At 46.7% G+C, this 19,354-nt stretch overlaps 1 protein-coding gene across 12 annotated transcripts in view; it reads right to left on the reverse strand.

Moving 5' to 3' along the window:
• Positions 1 to 4,959: 4,959 nt before the first annotated feature.
• Positions 4,960 to 19,354, reverse strand: part of ADGRB1 (adhesion G protein-coupled receptor B1) — a 291,927-nt gene continuing 277,532 nt past the window's right edge. For 6 of the 12 annotated variants that reach the window (XM_017828467.1, XM_017828471.1, XM_017828470.1 and 3 more), the window contains one exon: positions 4,960 to 6,391. In XM_017828467.1, the coding sequence (XP_017683956.1) occupies positions 6,194 to 6,391 (198 nt within the window). In that variant the 3' untranslated portion in view covers positions 4,960 to 6,193. The remainder of the gene's footprint in view (positions 6,392 to 19,354) is intronic. The other 6 variants (XM_017828466.1, XM_017828476.1, XM_017828474.1 and 3 more) reach the window with 1 other exon arrangement.

Below are 19,354 nucleotides of genomic sequence, written 5' to 3' on the forward strand. Positions count from 1 at the left end.
TTTTCTTTTTCTTTTTCTTTTTCTTTTTCTTTTTCTTTTCCTTTTCCTTTTCCTTTTCCTTTTCCTTTTCCTTTTTCCCTTTCCTTTTCCTTTTCCTTTTCTCTTCTTTTTTGTCCCAACAGAAGCTCAGGGACAGATATTCCCCTCAGGCCCCACCTCATTTTGGACAGCTCAGACAGGAGTGTAGTGAGCCCAAGCACCTTCTTCAGCCACAAAAGAGAGAGACTGCAGAGAGTCACCCCCTGCCCTGATCCCAAATCTTCCAGGAATGTTGTCTTGCTCCATATGGGCCTTTTCCTGTGTGGGCAGCTGCCATGAATGGGTAATTTAGATCAATGAAAGAGATTTCCATTGTCAAATGTATTAACAGAAGTGGGATTAATATGATGTTGCAAAAGCGAGATTTAACAAAGTTCAGTGTTGAGGTTCTCCATTATTTAATATATGGGAGAAAAACCCAAAGGAAAATTGAGTTAGAATTGAGCTGGAAGGATTCACACAAAGATCTGAGACCCTCCCAGTGAGTCATGAGGTTCAGAATGTACTCCTTTGCTTCCTGAACCCCTGATGGAGCCAAGGTGCAGCTCAAATCCAGTCTTAGTCTCAGATTTGGACAAGGGTTTATGTCTGATGGGACTATCTCCACCACAAAGTTAATAATAATTAGCAGTGAGTACTTACATGGGTTGGTAATTTTATATTACTATTAAATCAGCCTGTTATCAGCAACTTAATGAGGATTTGTCACCAGTAAGGGATTCCTCCACCTTGGGTAAAGAGGAATCTCAGTCTCAGGTAAAGAATCTCAGTCTCAGGTGAAGAATTTCAGTCTCAGGTGAAGAATCTCAAATCTGAGAGGTGTCCCTGCTCGAGAAGAGACTTACCTGGCACACAGTCCAGTTGCAATGCAGGGACAACTCCAATTGGACCCATCCAAAGATCCAGTGTTGATGAAAGGTCTCTTTGCCTCGAGGAGCAACACTGAGAGGTGTCCCAGCTCGAGGGGAGGTCACCATTACACCAGATAAGAGCTCACAGAAGGCTCTCTCAGGCTCTCAGTTGTGGAGTAAAGTGGTTGGATGAGAGTCAAATTGCAGAAAAGCTGTGAATGAAACTCCTTGTGCACACAACTTGCTTCGTTCCTTGATAAATAAGCCTTGGAAAAGCCTCCTCCATTCATGTGTTGGCCACATAATCAGTGTTCCAACCCCCTGTGCATCGATGCTCACTGTGTCACTGCTCCTTTGTGGCTTTCCTGAAGGAGTTCTTGGCCTAGATACAGCTCAGGCCTTCAATTCCTTTGGATCCTGTACCAAACTCCTGCTGGTTTGGTTAGAGGGTGAGTCTGTCACAGCAGACCAGGTAAAATACTTTGCATTGTCTTCGGTGTTCAGATTCTTTCCAATTTTCCAGCACAGCCACGTTTTCCCCGTGTAGCAACCAAGACATAGGATTTTTTTACATCTGCAACATGTTTATCCACCTCGACAGCATTGCTGGGCTTGTGAGACCACGGGGTATGAAGAGTCATGGAATAGTTTGGGTTGGAAGGGACTTTAAAGACTATATCATTCCAAACACTGCCATGGGCAGGGACACCTTCCAATAGACCAGGCTGCTCCAAGCCCTGTCCAGCCTGGCCTTGGACACTTCCAGGGATGGGGCAGCCACAACTTCTCTGGGCAGCCTGTGCCAGGGCCTCCTCACCCTCTAAGTAAAGAAGTTCTTCCCAATATTTGATCTAAATCTCTCTTCTTTCAGTTTAAAGCAGTTCCCCTTTGTCCTATCACTATCTCTCCATGGAAAACTCACTCTCCCTGTTTTTATAAGCCCCCTTTAAGTACCGGAGGGCTGCAAGGAGGCCTCCCCAGATGTTCTCTCTTTGTCTCATGGCTGTAGCCTGAGTGACTGCAAGGCAGGACCACAGGGACATGGGACAGTTCAGAGGGACCTCAGGAGGACTTTTCCAAGCTGAAGTATCCAGTGACCCTCCCCTGCAGCCCCACCACAATTATAACCACAGTGCACACTGATATCCCCACACTGATCTCCTGCATCCCAGGGCTGTTATTGACAGTCCCATGAAAACAGGAGGGAGAAGTCCTCCCTTCCTCCAGCTCCCCCTGGTGAGAAGCAGCTGGATCTCCTGATCCATCTCTTGGGCTGTGATCCAGGATTTGGGCTCTCCTGCCCTCCCAGCCCATCATCTCCTGTGGTACCTGCTTGTATTTCCCTTCTGCCTGTTGATGCTACAAAATCATCAAATCATTCATGTTGGAAAAGACCTCAGGATCGAGTCCAACCATTAACCCAGCACTGAAGTCCACCAAGGATCATGGTATAGGAGATGTAGGGTGAGAAACACCTCCATAGGAAGGATGGAGAAGCCCTGGGACTCACCATCAGGCGCTGCTGATTGAAGGAGTGTTGGATCACGGCTCAGGGAAGAGCCTCCAGGCAGCTCCACACCTCTGCAGTCATTCCAGATGTTTCAGGACATCCAAATTATTCCAACCAGTGCAAGATAAGTCATGACATTTGGAGGACCTATTGGGTCGTGACGACTTTGGATGAAGGCTCCAGAAAGCACCAGTCCTGAATTCCACTTGACAAACCCTGAGCCTCCTGTAGTCCTGCCTACAAACCTAAAATCTGGCAAAGAGCTGATGGAGCAGAGTCAGGGAGACAAAGGACACATTTTCTTCCTGGAAGATTTCAGGCCTTCAAGGGTGAGCACCAAGGAAGTGAATAATTTGTCACTCAATTAATGTCTTGTCCCCTTTTATGAGTGAAATCTTCACCCCCCCTGCTCGCTGAGCTGGGGCTCAGGGCCTGCCTGGCCATGCAGGAGCTGGCAGGGAAATCAAGGTGAGGTTGAGTCTTCCAGAACCTGAAGGGGGCCAACAGAAAGGCTGGAGAGGGACTTTTTACAGGGACATTTAGTGATAGGACAACAGGGAATGGTTTCAAGCTGGAGGAGGGAAGGTTTAGGTTAGATATTGGGAAGGAATTCTTCCCTGGGAGAGTGGGGAGGCCCTGGTACAGGTTGCCCAGAGAAGCTGTGGCTGCTCCTGGATCCCTGGAAGTGTCCAAGGCCAGGCTGGAGAAATCTGGGCTAGTGGAAGGTGTCCCTGCCCATGGCAGGGTTGGAACTGGATGATCTTTGAGATCCCTTCCTACCCAAATCGTTTTATAAATCTATGATTGGCTTTGCAGGGCAGCATCAGCATTACCCTGGCCCTGCTGGAAACCATAACCCAATATCCCTGTGCCAGAACTGCTGCCAGACCTCTGTAAAATCATCACATGATATTGGGAAGGAGGCATCAGGTCGTGGGTTTGAGAAACCTGCAGAAAACCAGCCTGTGCTGCACAGAAAAGGGAATTCCTTGTGTCCTGGAAATAATCATCCTAGGGGGGTGTAGTTTTAGGGGTGTCCAGAAGACACAAAGCTGAGGATTGGGTAACTTTAGCCCCAGGCCAGGACTCTCCCAGAGTAGGTGCAGCTTGTGGGGTCAGGAAAGGTGTTTCCCAGCCCCCAGGAGCGATGAAAATACACATGGGGCGCTTTTTAAAAAGCAGACAGGGCTGGAGTTTCCACCTCTTTTATTAGAAATAAGACACATTCATTTTGTGCTCTGAAAACTGTACAGAAAAAAAAAAAATAAAAATTTGATCAACATGGAGAGGAAGGAATGGCAGGGGGGGCAGGGCACGGGAAAACAGAATTAACCAGAGGAGCTGAGCAGAGAAAGTCGAATATCAACAGTTTTTAAACAAACATTTATCTCTGTAGTTACATCACATCCTTAATGTCCTGCAAAGGAGTGAATGGGTGGATGGGGAAGGCTGGAGTGAAGAGGGAGAGGTAGGTTGGGCAGAGGAAAGGGGGGGAAAAAAAGAGAGAAAATAATTAAAACACAGTAGAAAGATATCTGTATGCTAAAATTCATAGTGTGTAATTAGAATAATTACAATATCATACAACCCGGCATCTGAGGGAGGCCTTTGTGCTTTCCTGTTGCAGAGAATAATCTAAAATTGAACAATTATATCACAGTTTTATAAGTAACCACTTTCCCCTCTTTTTGAACTATTTGGATTTATTTTAAGTTTTCCTTTCCATCCTTCACATTCTACAGCTGATGGCACAGGAAATGCCACTGTCCTTAGAGAACACCCAGGTGGCCCAAAGGAAAGTCAAAGCAGATGCTGGTACTCAAAGCAACATCTACCTGTGGGGGAAGCACAGCTGGGGGCAGTGGCTGGTTTGCATCTTGTATCCAGTGGTAGTTTTTCCCTAAAAACATTTGTTCTTTTTTTAATTAAAAAGATACCCAAGCACAGAGTAATAACTCAGAACCCTGTTCAAGTTTTACTGTTTTCTGGCACATTCTGGCCACTCACAACCAGAGGTTTGTCACCACCCACCTCCAAAATTGAGAGAGTTGCTCCAAACATCAGACAGACAAGTGCTGGGAATGATAAAAATAATTTAAAAAGTGAAATCTGCATGTAAAATGTCAGGGAGGTATTTTTTAACGATAAAAATACCACACAACACTTTTTGGGGTGAAATGTAGGTATCTTATTTTTTTGTAAATAGCCTTGAGAAATGTTTAAGGAAAGAAAAAAAAATTAGAACTGTTGCTTTGTTTCATGGAGGAATGAAAAGACAGGATTTTATGGTGGGGGGTGTCCTGCTCTCCTGATCAGCTCCTTCGTGTAGGACCACAAACCTGCTGGCTCTGGGCAGTGGGGAGGGAGAAGAAAAGGCAGCCAGGGGAAAAATAACCGCAGCCCAAACTGAATGAAACAAAGGAAAACACTGTGTGTGTTCCCACCATCCCAAACTTTCCATGGAGCAACTTGCCTTCCACCTTCAGCAGGTGGCATCCTCACCCCATGCCTGGCACAGAAAGGCATTTGAAATGACAAGAGCCAAAGAAAAGAAAGGTCTCGGGTTTCAAGTTCTCTTTTTATTGAAGAAAAGAAAAGAAGAAGGAAAAAAATAGATTATTTTGTTTGTTTTTTTTTTTGTTTCCAAGTGGACGTTATTCGTGTTGTCAGTTTGTCTCAATGTCCTAAGGCAACGTCTCTGTATTCCAATATCTCCAGGTACATTGGCAGGTCTGTCTTTCCCTCTTTCTCTCTCTGCCTTCCAGGGAGGGAGGGGCAGCTTGGAATAAATCTGAAGTCCCAAAGCAAGGAAAAATAACAGAAAAGCAAACAAACAAAAAAAAAAAAAAAAAAAAGGATGAGGCCAAAGGACCTTTGCAAGGCCCCGGTGCTGAGTTTATCTATTTAACAGTCAATGAAACGACCTACATTCCTCTGGTTGGTCTGTTTTCCAACACCTTCCACCCTCTCCCTGGAGGTGGGGCGAGGATTTGGAGCTGGTCCTGTGCTCCTGTGCCTGTCCCACTCCCGAGGGACACAACTCCAAGGAGCTCTGCTGCGGAGGGACGAGAGGAGGAAGCCTCACCTCACCTTGCCACTTCATGCCACCAATTCCCCCTCCAGGCTCTGTGAGGACCCGCCGTGGACGTGCCACAATTCCAGGTCACGGCGTGGCACACGAGTGGGAACGTCTTCTTGGAGCATCCCACCTCCTTCCTTCTCGGATGAGCTGCTGAGGGAGAGGTGGGGGACGAGGATGGGCCCCCCAGGGCCAGGTCTCCCCTGGCCAGGCCACGTCCCCGCGAGGCTCCCGCTCTCGTGGTCCCAAAACAATCCTGATCTTCTTGGCCCTCCGTGGTGGCTGCTGGGCCGCTGGTCCTTCCACACCTCCCGGTGGCAGAGCAGGAAGGCTCTCCTGGTGTGCAGAACCTGAGAGCATCTCGGCAGGGCTCATCCCCTGCAGCCCCTCCCCACCCTCTTCCTCCTCCTCGCTCTCCTCCAGGCTCTTCTTCTCCAGTCCTACCTGGGAAAGCTCGTGTTGTCCTGAACCTACAGCTACTATACTCTATAAAGTAATATTTTCCCCTCTCTGCTGAGAAACAATACAAAAGTTACTCCATCTTACCAAAGGTTTCAAAAGAAACCAAACACTTCTCTTGCTCGGTTCCGATTTAATTTAATCATTTCTTTAAAACGTGGGTTTTTTGTTTGTTTGTTTGTTTGTTTTTTTCTTTTTTTTGTTTGTTTCTTTTGTTTTCCGGAAAAAAAAAAGTCCTTTTTCTTCCCTTTCAGCTCAGACCTCTGTCTGAAGGTCAATAATGTCTTGTCCCACCAAGGGGATGGTGGCCCCTGTTTTCTCCCACTCTACAGTTTTTAGTTCTAGGGGAGACTGTGCCACGGGTTCCATGTCCTTTTTAACCCATGATGGTGGGGACTGGACTTTCCTGATGCCTTCCCAGGGTCTCTTGTTTGGTGTCTGCTGTTTTTCTTGCTGCAAGAGGAGGGAAGTGTAAGAAAGGAGAGAGAGAAAGAAAGATAGGTTAGTACCAATGCAACAAATACCATGCTTTTACCTCCTCTTGCATCAAAGACAACTTTTTTCTCTGTAGCTCTTGATCCAAAATAAAGTGGAATTTCAATAAAACTGACCCTTGGTGTGCAAATTGGCCATTTTCAGGAAGAAAATGTTGCTTTCTGTCCACTGCTATCTCTATCAACTAATGCCTAGATACTTCGACTTCCAGCTCAAGCTTTTGCCACTTGCAGTTCCACTGAAAAACTGAACATGGTTTTGAAAATTTATATTGTTTTCCTGCTTTTACAAGGGCATGGAGTGACAAAACAAGGGGGAATGGCTTAAAAATGACAGAGAGCAGGTTTAGATGGGATATTGGGAAGAAATCCTTCCCTGGGAGGGCAGGGAGGCCCTGGCACTGGTTGCCCAGAGAAGCTGTGGCTGCCCCATCCTTGGAAGCGTCCCAGGCCAGGTTGGATGGGGTTTGGAGCAACCTGGGCTAGTGGAAGGTGCCCAGGAAGTGGAAGGAACACGATGAGCTTTAAGGTCCCTTCCAAGCCAAACCACCCTATGAAATCCAGATTGCAATGAGGTCTTTTTGTACATAACACTGCATCTGATATGGATGCACATTCCTTGTGCAGCACAGCTATTTTTAGGCTCTTTAACTGCAGCAGAACCTGCTCAGTGTTTCACCAGCGAGGCCCTGCTGTTTGATGAGCTCTGGAACTGAAAACACTTCCATCAACTCCACCCCAAGCCTCCCAGGCTTTATTGACTTTTGTCTGCCAAGTCTCTCATGGCATCCCACCATGGATATCGATCCAGGGGATATATTCTAGTGTTTCTGCTGAGCTGCACCAGGACAAGGCTCTGGGGAGGTTCTGTAAGATGTGTGTATATGAAGGGGTGTCCATGGAAAGACTTTAAATGAGTTGTTCCACGAAGTTTCCACCCCTCAGACCACGAGTGATGCTTTTCACAGCTGATCATCCCCACAAAACACTCCAGCACTGGGCAAGGAAAGGCTCCCCTGACTCTGACAGGGGCACAGAGCCCTTTTCCTGACAGAGGGTAAGTGGCAGCAAGAGGGAAGAGTGGGAGGAAAGCAGCTCCAGGGAGGACTCAGCAAGGAGAGGAGAAGCGTGGGGAGAAGGTTGAGGACACAGACACGATGATTTGCAGCCCAGGACGTGACACAGCTCGATGCTGCCACCAAAATGGATTGATTGAGGGGAGATGAAGCCACACAGGGGCTGTGGGGTCCTGATTGTCCAGGAGGCTGCAGGGATTGTTGGAGCCCTGTAGGAAACCTGAAAGCCCATCTGCCACACGCTAATCCAGCTGCCTCATTTTGTCCTTTCCTAAGACATTTTTGGAAGCCCGGTGTTTTTCCCACCTCCAAACTGCAGTGCTGACAGGAAAGGTGCTGTAGAATTATCCCTACAGGAGCAGCTTTTGCTGCATCACCCAAGCCACAGATCTCTGCTTTTCCAAACTTTAGCTTTCAATATAAAAATATAATGGGCTTGAAGTTGGTCCTGCCTCCTCCCCACTCCCAGGGAGAAGGCTCTGGGTGAGAGCATCTGGTGGTTAGAGGGTGGTTAATGTACAAACCATCTCAATGGAAAGTGAAAACTGAAACTGTATTTATTTTAAGTCATAATAAACAATTATTTATTTATCAAATAAATAAAAAACATCTTAATAAATATGATTTTATCTTTAATTCAAAGAGAGAAAATCAATATTTTTAAAGTCCTTTGAGAGCCACTGGTTTGTTTTTGTTGTTTTTTTTTTTTACTAAAGTTTTGTAAAAGTATTGCTCAGAAGAATGTAAAACACTCCAGTTCTTGAAATCCTCATCTGAGGTTTTCATTCAACTCTCCAATACAAAATTTGCTAATGCTGCTGGTGTTATTCTTACTTTATTCCATTATTTAACACAATGGTGATTAACACTAATAGGACGCAAAAGGTGATAAAATTCTTGACTTATTCCATTATCTTTTTTTTTTTTTAAATTATTTTAGAACCACTGCTACTAAAAACTGAACCTATTTATCACTGTGTGTGTCTTAATGAGACAAGTTTGAGGCTTCCTGAAGGGAAATTTCTACCTACAGTGTTTTTTGCAGACCACTGAATGTCTCAAAAGATGCAGCGAGAAGGGACACAAAGAGACAAAAGCACATACAGAACAAAAAATGGAATGAAAGTAAAGTTTCCCAAAAGGTGAAGAAAAACAACCTTGCTCAGGACAGAGTTTCCAATGAAAAACATTTGGTTTTCTCCCACCATGCAGAAATGCTGCAAGTTTTTAAAGTTCCCACTGTCCACAGCTGTGTTACTTAACAGAGCAGCACAAGGGATCTTAGGCATGAAGTTCAGAAATAATTCCATTTTTTCCTCCCCTCAGATGAAAGCCCTTCTTTGCTGGCATTATTTACAGCCACCTTCAGCAGCAGGTTCTTCTATTCCCAGCCAATCCCTGTTTTCACAGTCTCTCCATCTGCCACATTCCCGACCTTCAGCCTCTCCTTCACGCGGGGAGGGTGCACCCAGCTCTGATCATGCACTGGACGTGATCAGCAAACCTCAGAGCCCTCCTTGTCACGGATTAGTGAGCCAGAGCAGCTGCAAATCCATGCAGGGAACAGAAATTGTGGGAATAAAAACTCCAATAAAACCAATTATAAGTTCACATCTCCATCAGTGGCCTCTGATCAGACCCAGCACCGGGGAACAACACCCAAGGGCTACAATAATTATTCAGTGGTGATAAAAGCCAGACATTAAATGTTGGGAGTTATTAAGAGGAGAAAAATTAAGAAAGGAAGAGAGAATGAAACAGCAAATATTTTATCGGCAGTGCACCTGCATCCTGAATTTTATGTGCACTCCATGTGATTCCTGGGAGAAGGATACAAGGGAAGTGATAAAGGTGGCAAGTTTCCAGCCAGGAACAAAGTTATGGAGGAGGAAAATCCCCCAGACTATGATCTTCCATCCTTAAAAGGGATTGTGGATGGATGTCAAAGAGGACTTTTGGATGGTAGGAAGGGATCACTGATGGGAGGGATCATCTCTTCCACCATGAGAACTACAGAGCAGGACAGGACACCAAGGAGTGAATCCCAGGAGCTGGGCCAGCACATGGGGCCCAGTCAAACTCCAGACCACGTTTCCACAGCTCTCTGTTCATGCTGAAAACTTCCAAACTTATAAAAACCAGGTGGAAACATTCCAAAAAGGAAAATCCACTTGGTACTATGAAGTGACACCATTCTGCATCAGGGGGTCTCTGAGCATGAACTACTGGAGTCTTGGGGATCACTTGAAGATGCACCACCATGTGCTTGCCCAGTTTTTGCATTTTTCCAAGCTTTTCTTTACTCTGTCATGGAAAGGAGGCAGAGACTGGCCACGGGTCCAACCCCATGTGGTGGTTTCCACCCAACTTATCAGTGTGAAGTGTTACCTGGCTGTGACTGCAGCAGGTTGAGCGACCCCAAAGATGTCTATTTACAGCTAAAAGATGAAGAAGAGCTCTGGGAAATGAGGAAATGGAGAAGGGAGCCTTGCTTTTACTTTCCCACCTCTCAGAGGAGAATTAGACTTCTCCAATGATGTGAGTGGAGGTGCCATCTCAGGGGTGGGTGCAGAAGGACTTGGTGCCCACTCGGGATAATCAGCCTGGCTGAGCTCTGCCAAGGATGCTGGGAGACAAAGGAAAATCTCCTCTTGGCACCAGGCACCCTGGGAATTGGTAGCAGGCTCCTGGGAACAGCTCCCCTTTTCTTTCCCTCCATATGGAAAAGGTTTTCATGGGGCCTCGGCCACTTGAACAGCACAGAGAAACAGCCCCTGGGCTCACGCCTCAGCTCTGGCATTTTCTCCAGCTCCACTGTGGGGTCTTAGCAATCCTTGCAGACAGGAGGGAAAACTGAACTATGCCCAGAAAAGAAGAAAAAACCTGGAGAGAGAGGGTTGTGTAATCCGGCTGGAAAAGGCGCCGGAGCTGGCGCAGGGCCTGGCGCCTCGGAGCCAGCCAGGAATGGCTCCAGCCAGGGGCTGAAAGCAGCAGGGGCTGCTCTGCCAGGAACTCATGGGGACAGAGACAGAGCCATCACTCTGCCCTGACACAGCCCAGGAGCCCCTGGACACTGGGAAGGGGGGGAATGTTTATCAGTTCCTGCCTGGTGCCAGGATGGCGGAGCAGAAGGCTTTGTTGGAGGGGTGGGAAAGGAGGGAGCATCCAGACTCCAAGGTGGGGTAAAACCTGCTGCACAGGGCAGACTGGAGGTCTTCAGTCCCCTGAGGGCACTCAGAGTCTCCTTCGTTGAGCTGTGATTTAATTTTGGCTGTAAATCTTTAAGGTGGAGGGAGAGGATTTGGGATAAAGGCATTTAAGATGCAGTGCCAACGAAAATCTCCAAATCCCTAAGAAAGACAGAGGCAAAGTGCACTGGGATAATCCACACAGGCCTCTCCTTCTAAAGCTGGTCCTGGTAGACTCCCCAACGAGTCACCTGGTGGTTTTGGAAAGGTCTTGGTGGTGGAGCAGCTACTTCCCTACCCTGGAGTCTTCAGAGAATCATCCCAGAATCACAGAATGGTTTGGGTGGGAAGGGACCTTAAAGACCATCTAATTCCACCCCTCTGCCGTGGGCGGGGATGCCACACACTACACAGTTTGCTCCAAGCCCAGCCCAACCTGGCCTTGGACAATTCCAGGAATGGGGCAGCCACAGCTTCTCTGGGCAACCTGTGCCAGGGCCTCAACACCCTCACAGCCAAGAATTCCTTCCCAAAATCCAATCTAACCCTGCTCTCTGTCAGTTTGAAGCCATTCCCCCTCGTCCTGTCACTCCAGGCACTTGTAGAAATTCCCTCTCCAATTCTTTTGGAGCCCCTTCATGCACTGGAAGGTGCTCTAAGGTCTCCCTGAAGCCACCTCTTCCCCAGGCTGAACAATCCAAATTCTCCCAACATTTCCTCATAGGAAAGGTGCTCCATCCCTCTAATCATGTTGCTGCCTCCTCTGGACTTGCTCAAACAGCTCCATGTCCTTCCTGTGCTGGGGACCCCAGAGCTAGACACCACATTCCAGGTGGGGTCTCACCAGAGTGGAGCAGAGGGGCAGAATCACCTCCCACGACCTCCACACTTTTCTGTCCATCATTGTGCCTTCAGGGATCCAGCCTGGCTTCATCCAGAGCACTTGTATCCCTGTGCAACTCTTTTCCATGGGAGCAGCATCCGTGTATTGCAGAAACAGGGCCCAGGAGCCCAACTGGCTGCTCTGAGGCACAGCTTTGATTTCACCCTTCAGCCAAAAACACTGAAATGTGTGACCTGCTCAGCTGGATCTCCCTGGGTTGGTTTGGTGGGGTTTAGGGTTTTATTTGGGCTTGCTTGTTTCCATTTTTAACACCTGATTTTTGTATTTACCCTGAATAACCTGCAGAGCAACTCAGTCAGTGATAACTCCCCTGGAGCCAGCTCCTCCCACGCTGCTTTCCTCGCCCCTGGTGTCAATTGAAGGATATTTCATGACCCAAACGGTCCCTCCCCGTGACACATTAGGACCAGAATGAAGTTATTCAGAGCCCAGAGCAGGGGATTTGGAAGATAAATGTGGCCCACAGTGTCTAATCCATCTTTGGATCAATGTCGATGAAAAGTGATTAGAAAATGGGAAAGCTGCCTTGTTTCTTTGGAGAATGATAAATTTTCTTTTCCTTCTTGGAAACAAGTAGCTGCAGCTCTTTCATTCTATGCCGTTGAACTACAAAGATTATGCTTTCTCTTTTATTTTTCATTTAGGAGAAAAGCAAAATAAAAGGAAGGGGCTGACTTCGGTCAGAATTTCATTACATTAAAAAATAAAAAGAAAGAAAAAGAGGATAAATAATTTGAGGTTTTAACTTGGAAATCAGTCAGGAAACTTGAAATACTCAGCATATGCAGGGGTATAAAAATATGTTTTCTGCTTCTGTGTTCTCAGAAGCTCATCCAACCTGAAGGGGCTTCTGTGAGCCAAAATCTAGTGAAGGTGAACAGGTACTGGATCAAGGAGGTCTTCAGACCCTCAGGGCCTCTTTGCATTGACTCCTAAACATCCTGAGAGTTGCAGAGAAAGCCCATGGTCCCATCAGCACCAGGAACAGGCTATTTTCCAGACTGTTCTTGCTGTTAGTCCTGCTGGTTTACATCCCAGCCATTTCTGGGACAATGCTTCTGGTCTGCTGAAAAGCCCACTGGGAAGATAGGGAGGAATAAATTCCCTAAAATGCTGAAAACACTCAAGGCTGCCTGATGGGGGCACCCAGGGACTCAGAATGGGACCAGGAGCACCCAAAGCATGTCTTTTTTTAATAGAGTCTTTTATTTAGACTCTATAAAGAATTATTCAGATTTTAGAGTTTAAACAACCAGGAGTTCAACCTGCTGGTGGCCCCTTCCTGGTGTTGGAGCAGGGGATACAGGGAATAGGATGTTTCTCTGAGCAATACAGAGGAACTGATCCCTAATTCTTGGGACAGGAGGTGTCAGGTGATGTACAGAAGGAGGTGAACTTCTGACTGATGGTATATTTGGCTACCCAGGAGCTGACAGATGGTTTATGGCTGAAGGAATTAAGGTTTGACGTCATTTTCATAACAGAATTTATTGCAGTAATTACTGGACTTTATGCAGAGCTCCTCCCTATAAAACCTGCCCTAATTGGCTTTAAAATTTGCCAGCTACTAAAGCCTTTAAGAAGTGCAAAGAGGATTAAAGATGTGGCACAGAGACACTGTGCACAGAAGTGGAGCTTCCCTTGCAGAGGGACACCCAGGCAGCAGCAGGAGGAGCAAAGCTTCCCAATTTTCTGATTCCTCTGTGAGAATGACCCTGAGTGACACAACCAACACCACCTGAGCTCCTCCACCCCCAGCCTGAGCCCAGGCAAAGAGGTTCCCATGGATAGGAGCCAAGTTTTCCCACCTGGGAGCAGGGCTTCCCAGTCAGCCAGGGAAAGGACAGGTCAGAAAGCAAAGGATTAATCCTGTCATGGAGCAGAGAACACCAGGGAGACACAGAGCCCTGAGTGGGGATGAGCTGCAATAGTGATCAATATTCACAGAATCACAGAATGGTTTGGGTTGGAAGGGACCTTAAAGACCTCATTCCAACCCCCTGCCATGTGCAGGGACACCTTCCACTAGCCCAGGTTGCTCCAAGCCCCATCCAACCTGGCCTTGGATACTTCCAGGGACGGGGCAGCCACAGCTTCCCTGGGCAACCTGTGCCAGGGCCTCCCCACCCTCACAGGAAGAATTTGTTCCTAACATCTCATCTAACCCTGCCCTCTGTCAGTTTAAAGCCATTCTCCCTTGTCCTGTCACTCCATGATCCCTTTTTTCTCACCCCTCTGTCAGATGTCAAAGCAAGTGCTGGTGGAATGGGAACATCTCCAGGTGTCCAAAGAGGAAAGCTGAGAAAAATCTCTACGTGAGAAGAGAAAGTGAGGAATCAAGAGAGAAAAAACTGCTTGGAAGGAAACAGTAAAAAGTCATAGAAAGGCAAAAAAACCTTTGTATCTTTTTATGCTGGATTTTGAAGCAATTGCCTTTTTTTTTTTTTTTCAGGACCAACAGAGAGATGGGGCTGGATTTGAGAGCTGTTTTTTTTTCCCACAGAAGTTGTGGATCTGTCCCTGGAAGTGTCCAAGGCCAAGCTGGACAGAGCTTGGAGCAACCTGGGATAGTGGAAGGTGTCCCTGCCCGTGCCAGGTGGTTGGAACAAAATGTTCTTTAAAATCCAATCCAACCCAAACCATTCCGTGATTCCATGAATTACAAACTGAGCCCTGATCCTGTCTGTGAGCTCCAGGACAAGGCTCCAGCCAAAGCAAAAGCCATTCCAGCTGCAGGGAGCAGGACACAGCAAGTTGCTAATAAGCAAGAAAGAGTAAATCAGAGGAATCTGGGAGCTCTGCTCTGACCTCAGCACCAGCAAAGAGGTTTAAAATGAATGCAAAGCCAGATGATGGCAGGAAAAGAGGAATATGTATGTGATTCAAACTTCCCTAATAGAGCTGGATCAAAGGACTCCAGCAGAGGGGGAAGGCAGAAGTGTCACTTCCATTCCTTTCAAATTGTAGCAGAAGCAAAACCTTGGCTTTTTTAAAAGCCTGCAAAGGCTCCACTTTCACACCAAGCTGTTGCAGAGCATGTGAACCCCTTTGGATGTCCAGCCCAAGCACTGGAATTTCTTTAGCAATTAAGTCCCAGGGAGTAGCAGGGTTGGAGATGCTTTAGCCTGAGAACACAGCTCTGCACAGCCAAATATTTCCTGTGCAGTACAAAGCAGCTTGAAAACAGCCACTACTCCGCTTTAATGTGAAGAGCTCCCAGCTACAAGAATTTAAACCCTGGAAACTGTGTGTATTTAGGAGGAAACAGGGAAAGAAACTGCATGTTGGAGCCTGCAGTCTGCCAGGCAAAGGTCAGGCTTTTAAACACAGAAACAAACTTGAAGAGAGGTTTCCAACACCGGGATTTTTTTTTTTTCTGGTAGCAATATGGGAGGTAAAGAACGACTCAAAGTGATGGGAGTGATTAGGAAGGAAGAAATCTGCTGTGTGAGTCAGTACCAGCCTCACATTCCACTATCCATCCATTTGGGCAGCAGAATATGCCTTAAAACTACAAAGAGATATTTATGGTCTAGGTGGAAGCCACTCATTGCTCATTGCAACCTTCAAAAGGAGGGTCTGGTGGATCCCAGGCACCAGGAGAGCTTTAAATTTTCCTCTGGATGCCAGGGGTGGATGGGGGGGTATTTTGATGCAAATCCTGCTGTGGTTGTCTCCAAGCCTTTTGGTTCCTTTCAAGCCACCTGGTTGCAAATAAGCTGCCCAGAGGACAAATATTTAACACACAAAGCTCATTCAGTTTTCTGCTCAGGGTCTGCACCAGCTCCCAGTTTGGTCTGGGATAAAATGGAAGGGCAACAGTGTGAAACATCCACAGACAGGCTGGCTGTGAGCCCTCTGGGAGGAGGGTGAGCAAAGCAAACCTGCTCCTGAGATGCTATTTTTAGATTTCACACCTCTTCAGGTGGACAGAGATAATCTGTCCCAAATTCCAGCATACCAGGAGCAAAGAAGTCCTGCCTAAGACGCTGTAACTTCCTTTTGAGTAAGGAAAAAAATCATCTCCACCTTCCTTGCTTTATGTGAAGTTCAAGACTGCAAGGGAGACAAAATTTACCACAGAATCCTAGAATATCCTGAGTTGGAAGGGTCATGGGAAGGTCATACAGAGATCTATTAGATGCATTAAAAAATTGATTTTTCAACTTGCAGCCATCAGATCGTGCTGCTCATATCTTAACTCCAGCACTGAAAAATGAGCTTTGGGTAACAGTGTCCACAAACCCTGATTAGTCCATAAAGCCACAAATCACAGAATGGTTTGGGTTGGAATGGACTTTAAAGACCATTTAGTTCCAGCCCCTTGCCACGGGCAGGGACCCCTTCCACTAGCCCAGGTTGCTCCAAACTCCATCCAACTTGGCCTTGGACACTTCCAGGGATGGGGCAGCCACAGCTTCCCTGGGCAACCTGTGCCAGGGCCTCCCCACCCTCCCAGGGAAGGATTTCTTCCTTACATCCAAACTAAATCACATTTTTTCAGCTTAAAGCCGTTATGAGTGAGACCCCTGCACTCTGCTGCAGGGGAATGGGCAGCTGGATGTGGGATCCTGTATGCTTTGGTCCACGTGATTTTCATCAGGAATAGCTGAGGGTGCTTCCAATTGGAGCATTTTATAGTTGAGGTAGAGATTTTAAAAACTAGATGTCACGTGGAATAGATTTCATGTAATAAACTGAAAAAATATGGTTTATTGCCTAAGAAAGGACACCTCAATTTCAATGGGATGTGGATTAGGACCCCTTGGCCATGGGGTGATGGGAAAGCAGAATCCATTTCTACACCTGTCTCCACTTTCTCACTCTCTACAACTCCCTGAGAGGAGGTTCCAGCCAGGTGGGGGTCAGTCTCTTTTGCCAAGTAACGAGTGACAGAACAAGAGAAAATGTCTTTAGACTGTGCCAGGTTGAGGTTTAAATTGGATATTTGGGAAAATTTCTTCCCTGAAAGGGTTGTCCAGCCCTGGCCCAGCTGCTCAGGGCAGTGGTGGAGTCCCCATCCCTGGAGGGGTTAAAAAGATGTGGCACTTGAGGACGTGGTTCAGTGGGGGGTTAATGGTTGATCTGAGAGGTCTTTTTCAACCTTAATGATTCTCTGAGTCCCTGATTATGTTTCCAGCTCTGCAGGAACAACTCTGGGACAGTGAGCAAAGGACATTCCTCTTCATCTTTCAAGTGTACACAGAGGTAACACTTATCCAAAGTTTCCATGTGTCAGGATACTTGGAGAGCAGGAACACATGTGCTGGGACAAGCCTTCTCTTTGCTGAAGACCCTTTAAAACTTATGTTTTACCAATGAATCTGGAGAAATTCTCAGCGGCAAACACATGTGATGGTTGAATTTTCAACCCCTTTTCCTAAAGAGACAGAAAAGCTGTTTATTCATCCCATTAATCTGTTGGTGTTTCCTTAAAATCCGATAATTTTGTAGTTCATTTGATATGAACTACGTATTTATTGTGACAGGATAATCAGGTTTGGCCAGTGTAGTGGAGTACAGAGGACTGGCATTTATATCCAAACCAAATCCCTAAAAATGGTCAGCATCATTCCTAGGAATTCCCAAAGGATGTCTGTGTTGTGGAGACAACAGTTTATTTAGTTCAAGTCTCAGCAGCACCTTCCTGCCCTTGGAGTTGAAGGAGGAGAGAGGAAGAGCGAGAAGAGTAGGAAAAGCATCATAACTTGGAAAGGACTGAGGACAATGGGACATGCTGCCAGGAGAGGCTGGGAAACTGCCAGGGCTGGGGAGAGACTTGGGAGCTTGACTTTGTGGTTGCTTATTTGAAAGAAAAATCAAAGATAACAGCAACGCAGGCAGACAGACTAGACCCATAAAATATCCCTCCTGCTCCACGGTGAGGAAGAGTTCAAGGGTATCCCAGGGGCCTTGTTCATGCCCACAAGGCAAGGAATTTCCTTGATGGTGAAGGAATGAGTTTGGATTCACGTTATGGAAGGGGTTGGGATAGGTCTGGAATGCTCTTTGATGCAAAGTGAAAGCCAGACTTACGCTAACGTTTGTTTTATCACTGCCACCAGAAGAAACACTCCAGCGTTTTATAACCTAAACATACATAAAAGAGAAAAACGTTCTTTTGTTGTTACTTTAATGCCTGGTATCTGCAGTTTGCCTCCTCAGGGCAAGCTGAAGATGGGGCAGGAGGTTCCAGCAGGTTCCTCAGCAGCGAATGGTAGAAAAAGGGGTGAAAAAAAAGCTATTTATTTTGCTTTGTGCTGCTTTGGAGGTTTTTAAACCAATACCCGCTCCTGGCTTGCCAATAATGATCTTCACAAGCTCCCCCTCCTGGGTTAGATCCCAGGGAAAATCCCAACTTGAATAAGACTCAGTCAATATGCAAAGGCCACCTTCAGAGCTCCCCTCAGCAGTTCAGAGCCCTTTGATGCTGACAGTGGCAACTTTAATTCTACACAGATACATCTCTGAAATGCTAAAGACACCTCAATCTATAAAACCCTGCTGCAAACATCCCATGGATTAGCTTGTATGTGGTGTTTAAGCATTTTTGGGTTTATAGCTGCATCGATCCTAAATAACAGAAAAAATAAAGCAGAGAGATGATGCTCAGTGAAACTTTGGGATTCTGGGCCACCACAGGCTCCTTTGATCTGGACCTGCCTGCTAGATCCACTATCCCTCTCATCCTGCTGCCCATAATGACACCTTGCCATGGGCAATAAAAGTGGGATTTGCTGGGATCACACCTCTGGAGCTCAGCACAGCAATGCTGGGAGATAACAAAGGCTCTGCAGGGCTCTGCTTCCCCCAAAAACCAAACTAAACCTCTCATTCCATCACCCTCTCAGCTCTGGTCTTGCTTCTAAGGGAGTCCCATCAAAATCAGCCCCACCTTGGTCATGGTGCATCCTGGATCTGACTTAAAATCATGGAGTCCTTAAGGTTGGTCTAAGATCATCAAGTCCAACCATTAGTGGTGCCAAGGCCACCACTAAACCCTGTCCCTAAGCAACACATCCATATGTTTTTTAACATTTCCAGGGATGGTGATTCCACCACTTCCCTCAGCAGCCTCTTCCCATGCTTGACAACCCTTTCAGTGAAGAAATTTTTCCTAATATCCAAACTAAACCTTCCTTGGTGTAACTGGAGCTGCTTCCTCTCATCCTGTCACTTGTTACCTGGGATAAGAGACCGACCCCCACCTGGCTACAAACCCCTTTCAGAGAATTGTAGAGAGCAAAAAATTCCTCTCTGAGCCTCCTTTACTCCAGGCTGAGCCCCCCCAGCTCCCTCAGCTGCTCCTCATCAGAATTATGCTCCAGCCCCTTTCCCTCTCCAGCCCCTCAATGTCTTTCTTGTCATGAGGGACTTTGATTATAAATGACCAAGAATGTCATAATTAGCTCACCTCGCCCCTCTTCTGAGTGCAAGCAACCCCCAAATTTAATTTGTACTGCCAATCTGGCTCTGACACCTGTTTTTCCCTTCAGCTGGAGCCAACAGACTTCCCTGCATCCTTTCAGTCCTTGCCCAGCTGGCTGAGACATGTGGAAGCTGCTACCAGCCTGACCTCCTTTATTTGTATCATCTACATCACTTAGTACACAGGCTCCTGATATCTGGTTCTAGTCCCACATCTCTGCCCCTCTGAAAAGCTGCTTCTCTCAAACTGCCTTCCTTAAAGTCTCCTTTTCCTTGGAAGTTTGCTCCTGTTGAGGAAAACCGTGTATATTATGGAATCCTAGAAT

Source organism: Lepidothrix coronata, unplaced genomic scaffold, assembly GCF_001604755.1.
Source record: "Lepidothrix coronata isolate B3197 unplaced genomic scaffold, Lepidothrix_coronata-1.0 Scaffold148, whole genome shotgun sequence".
NCBI lineage: Eukaryota > Metazoa > Chordata > Aves > Passeriformes > Pipridae > Lepidothrix > Lepidothrix coronata.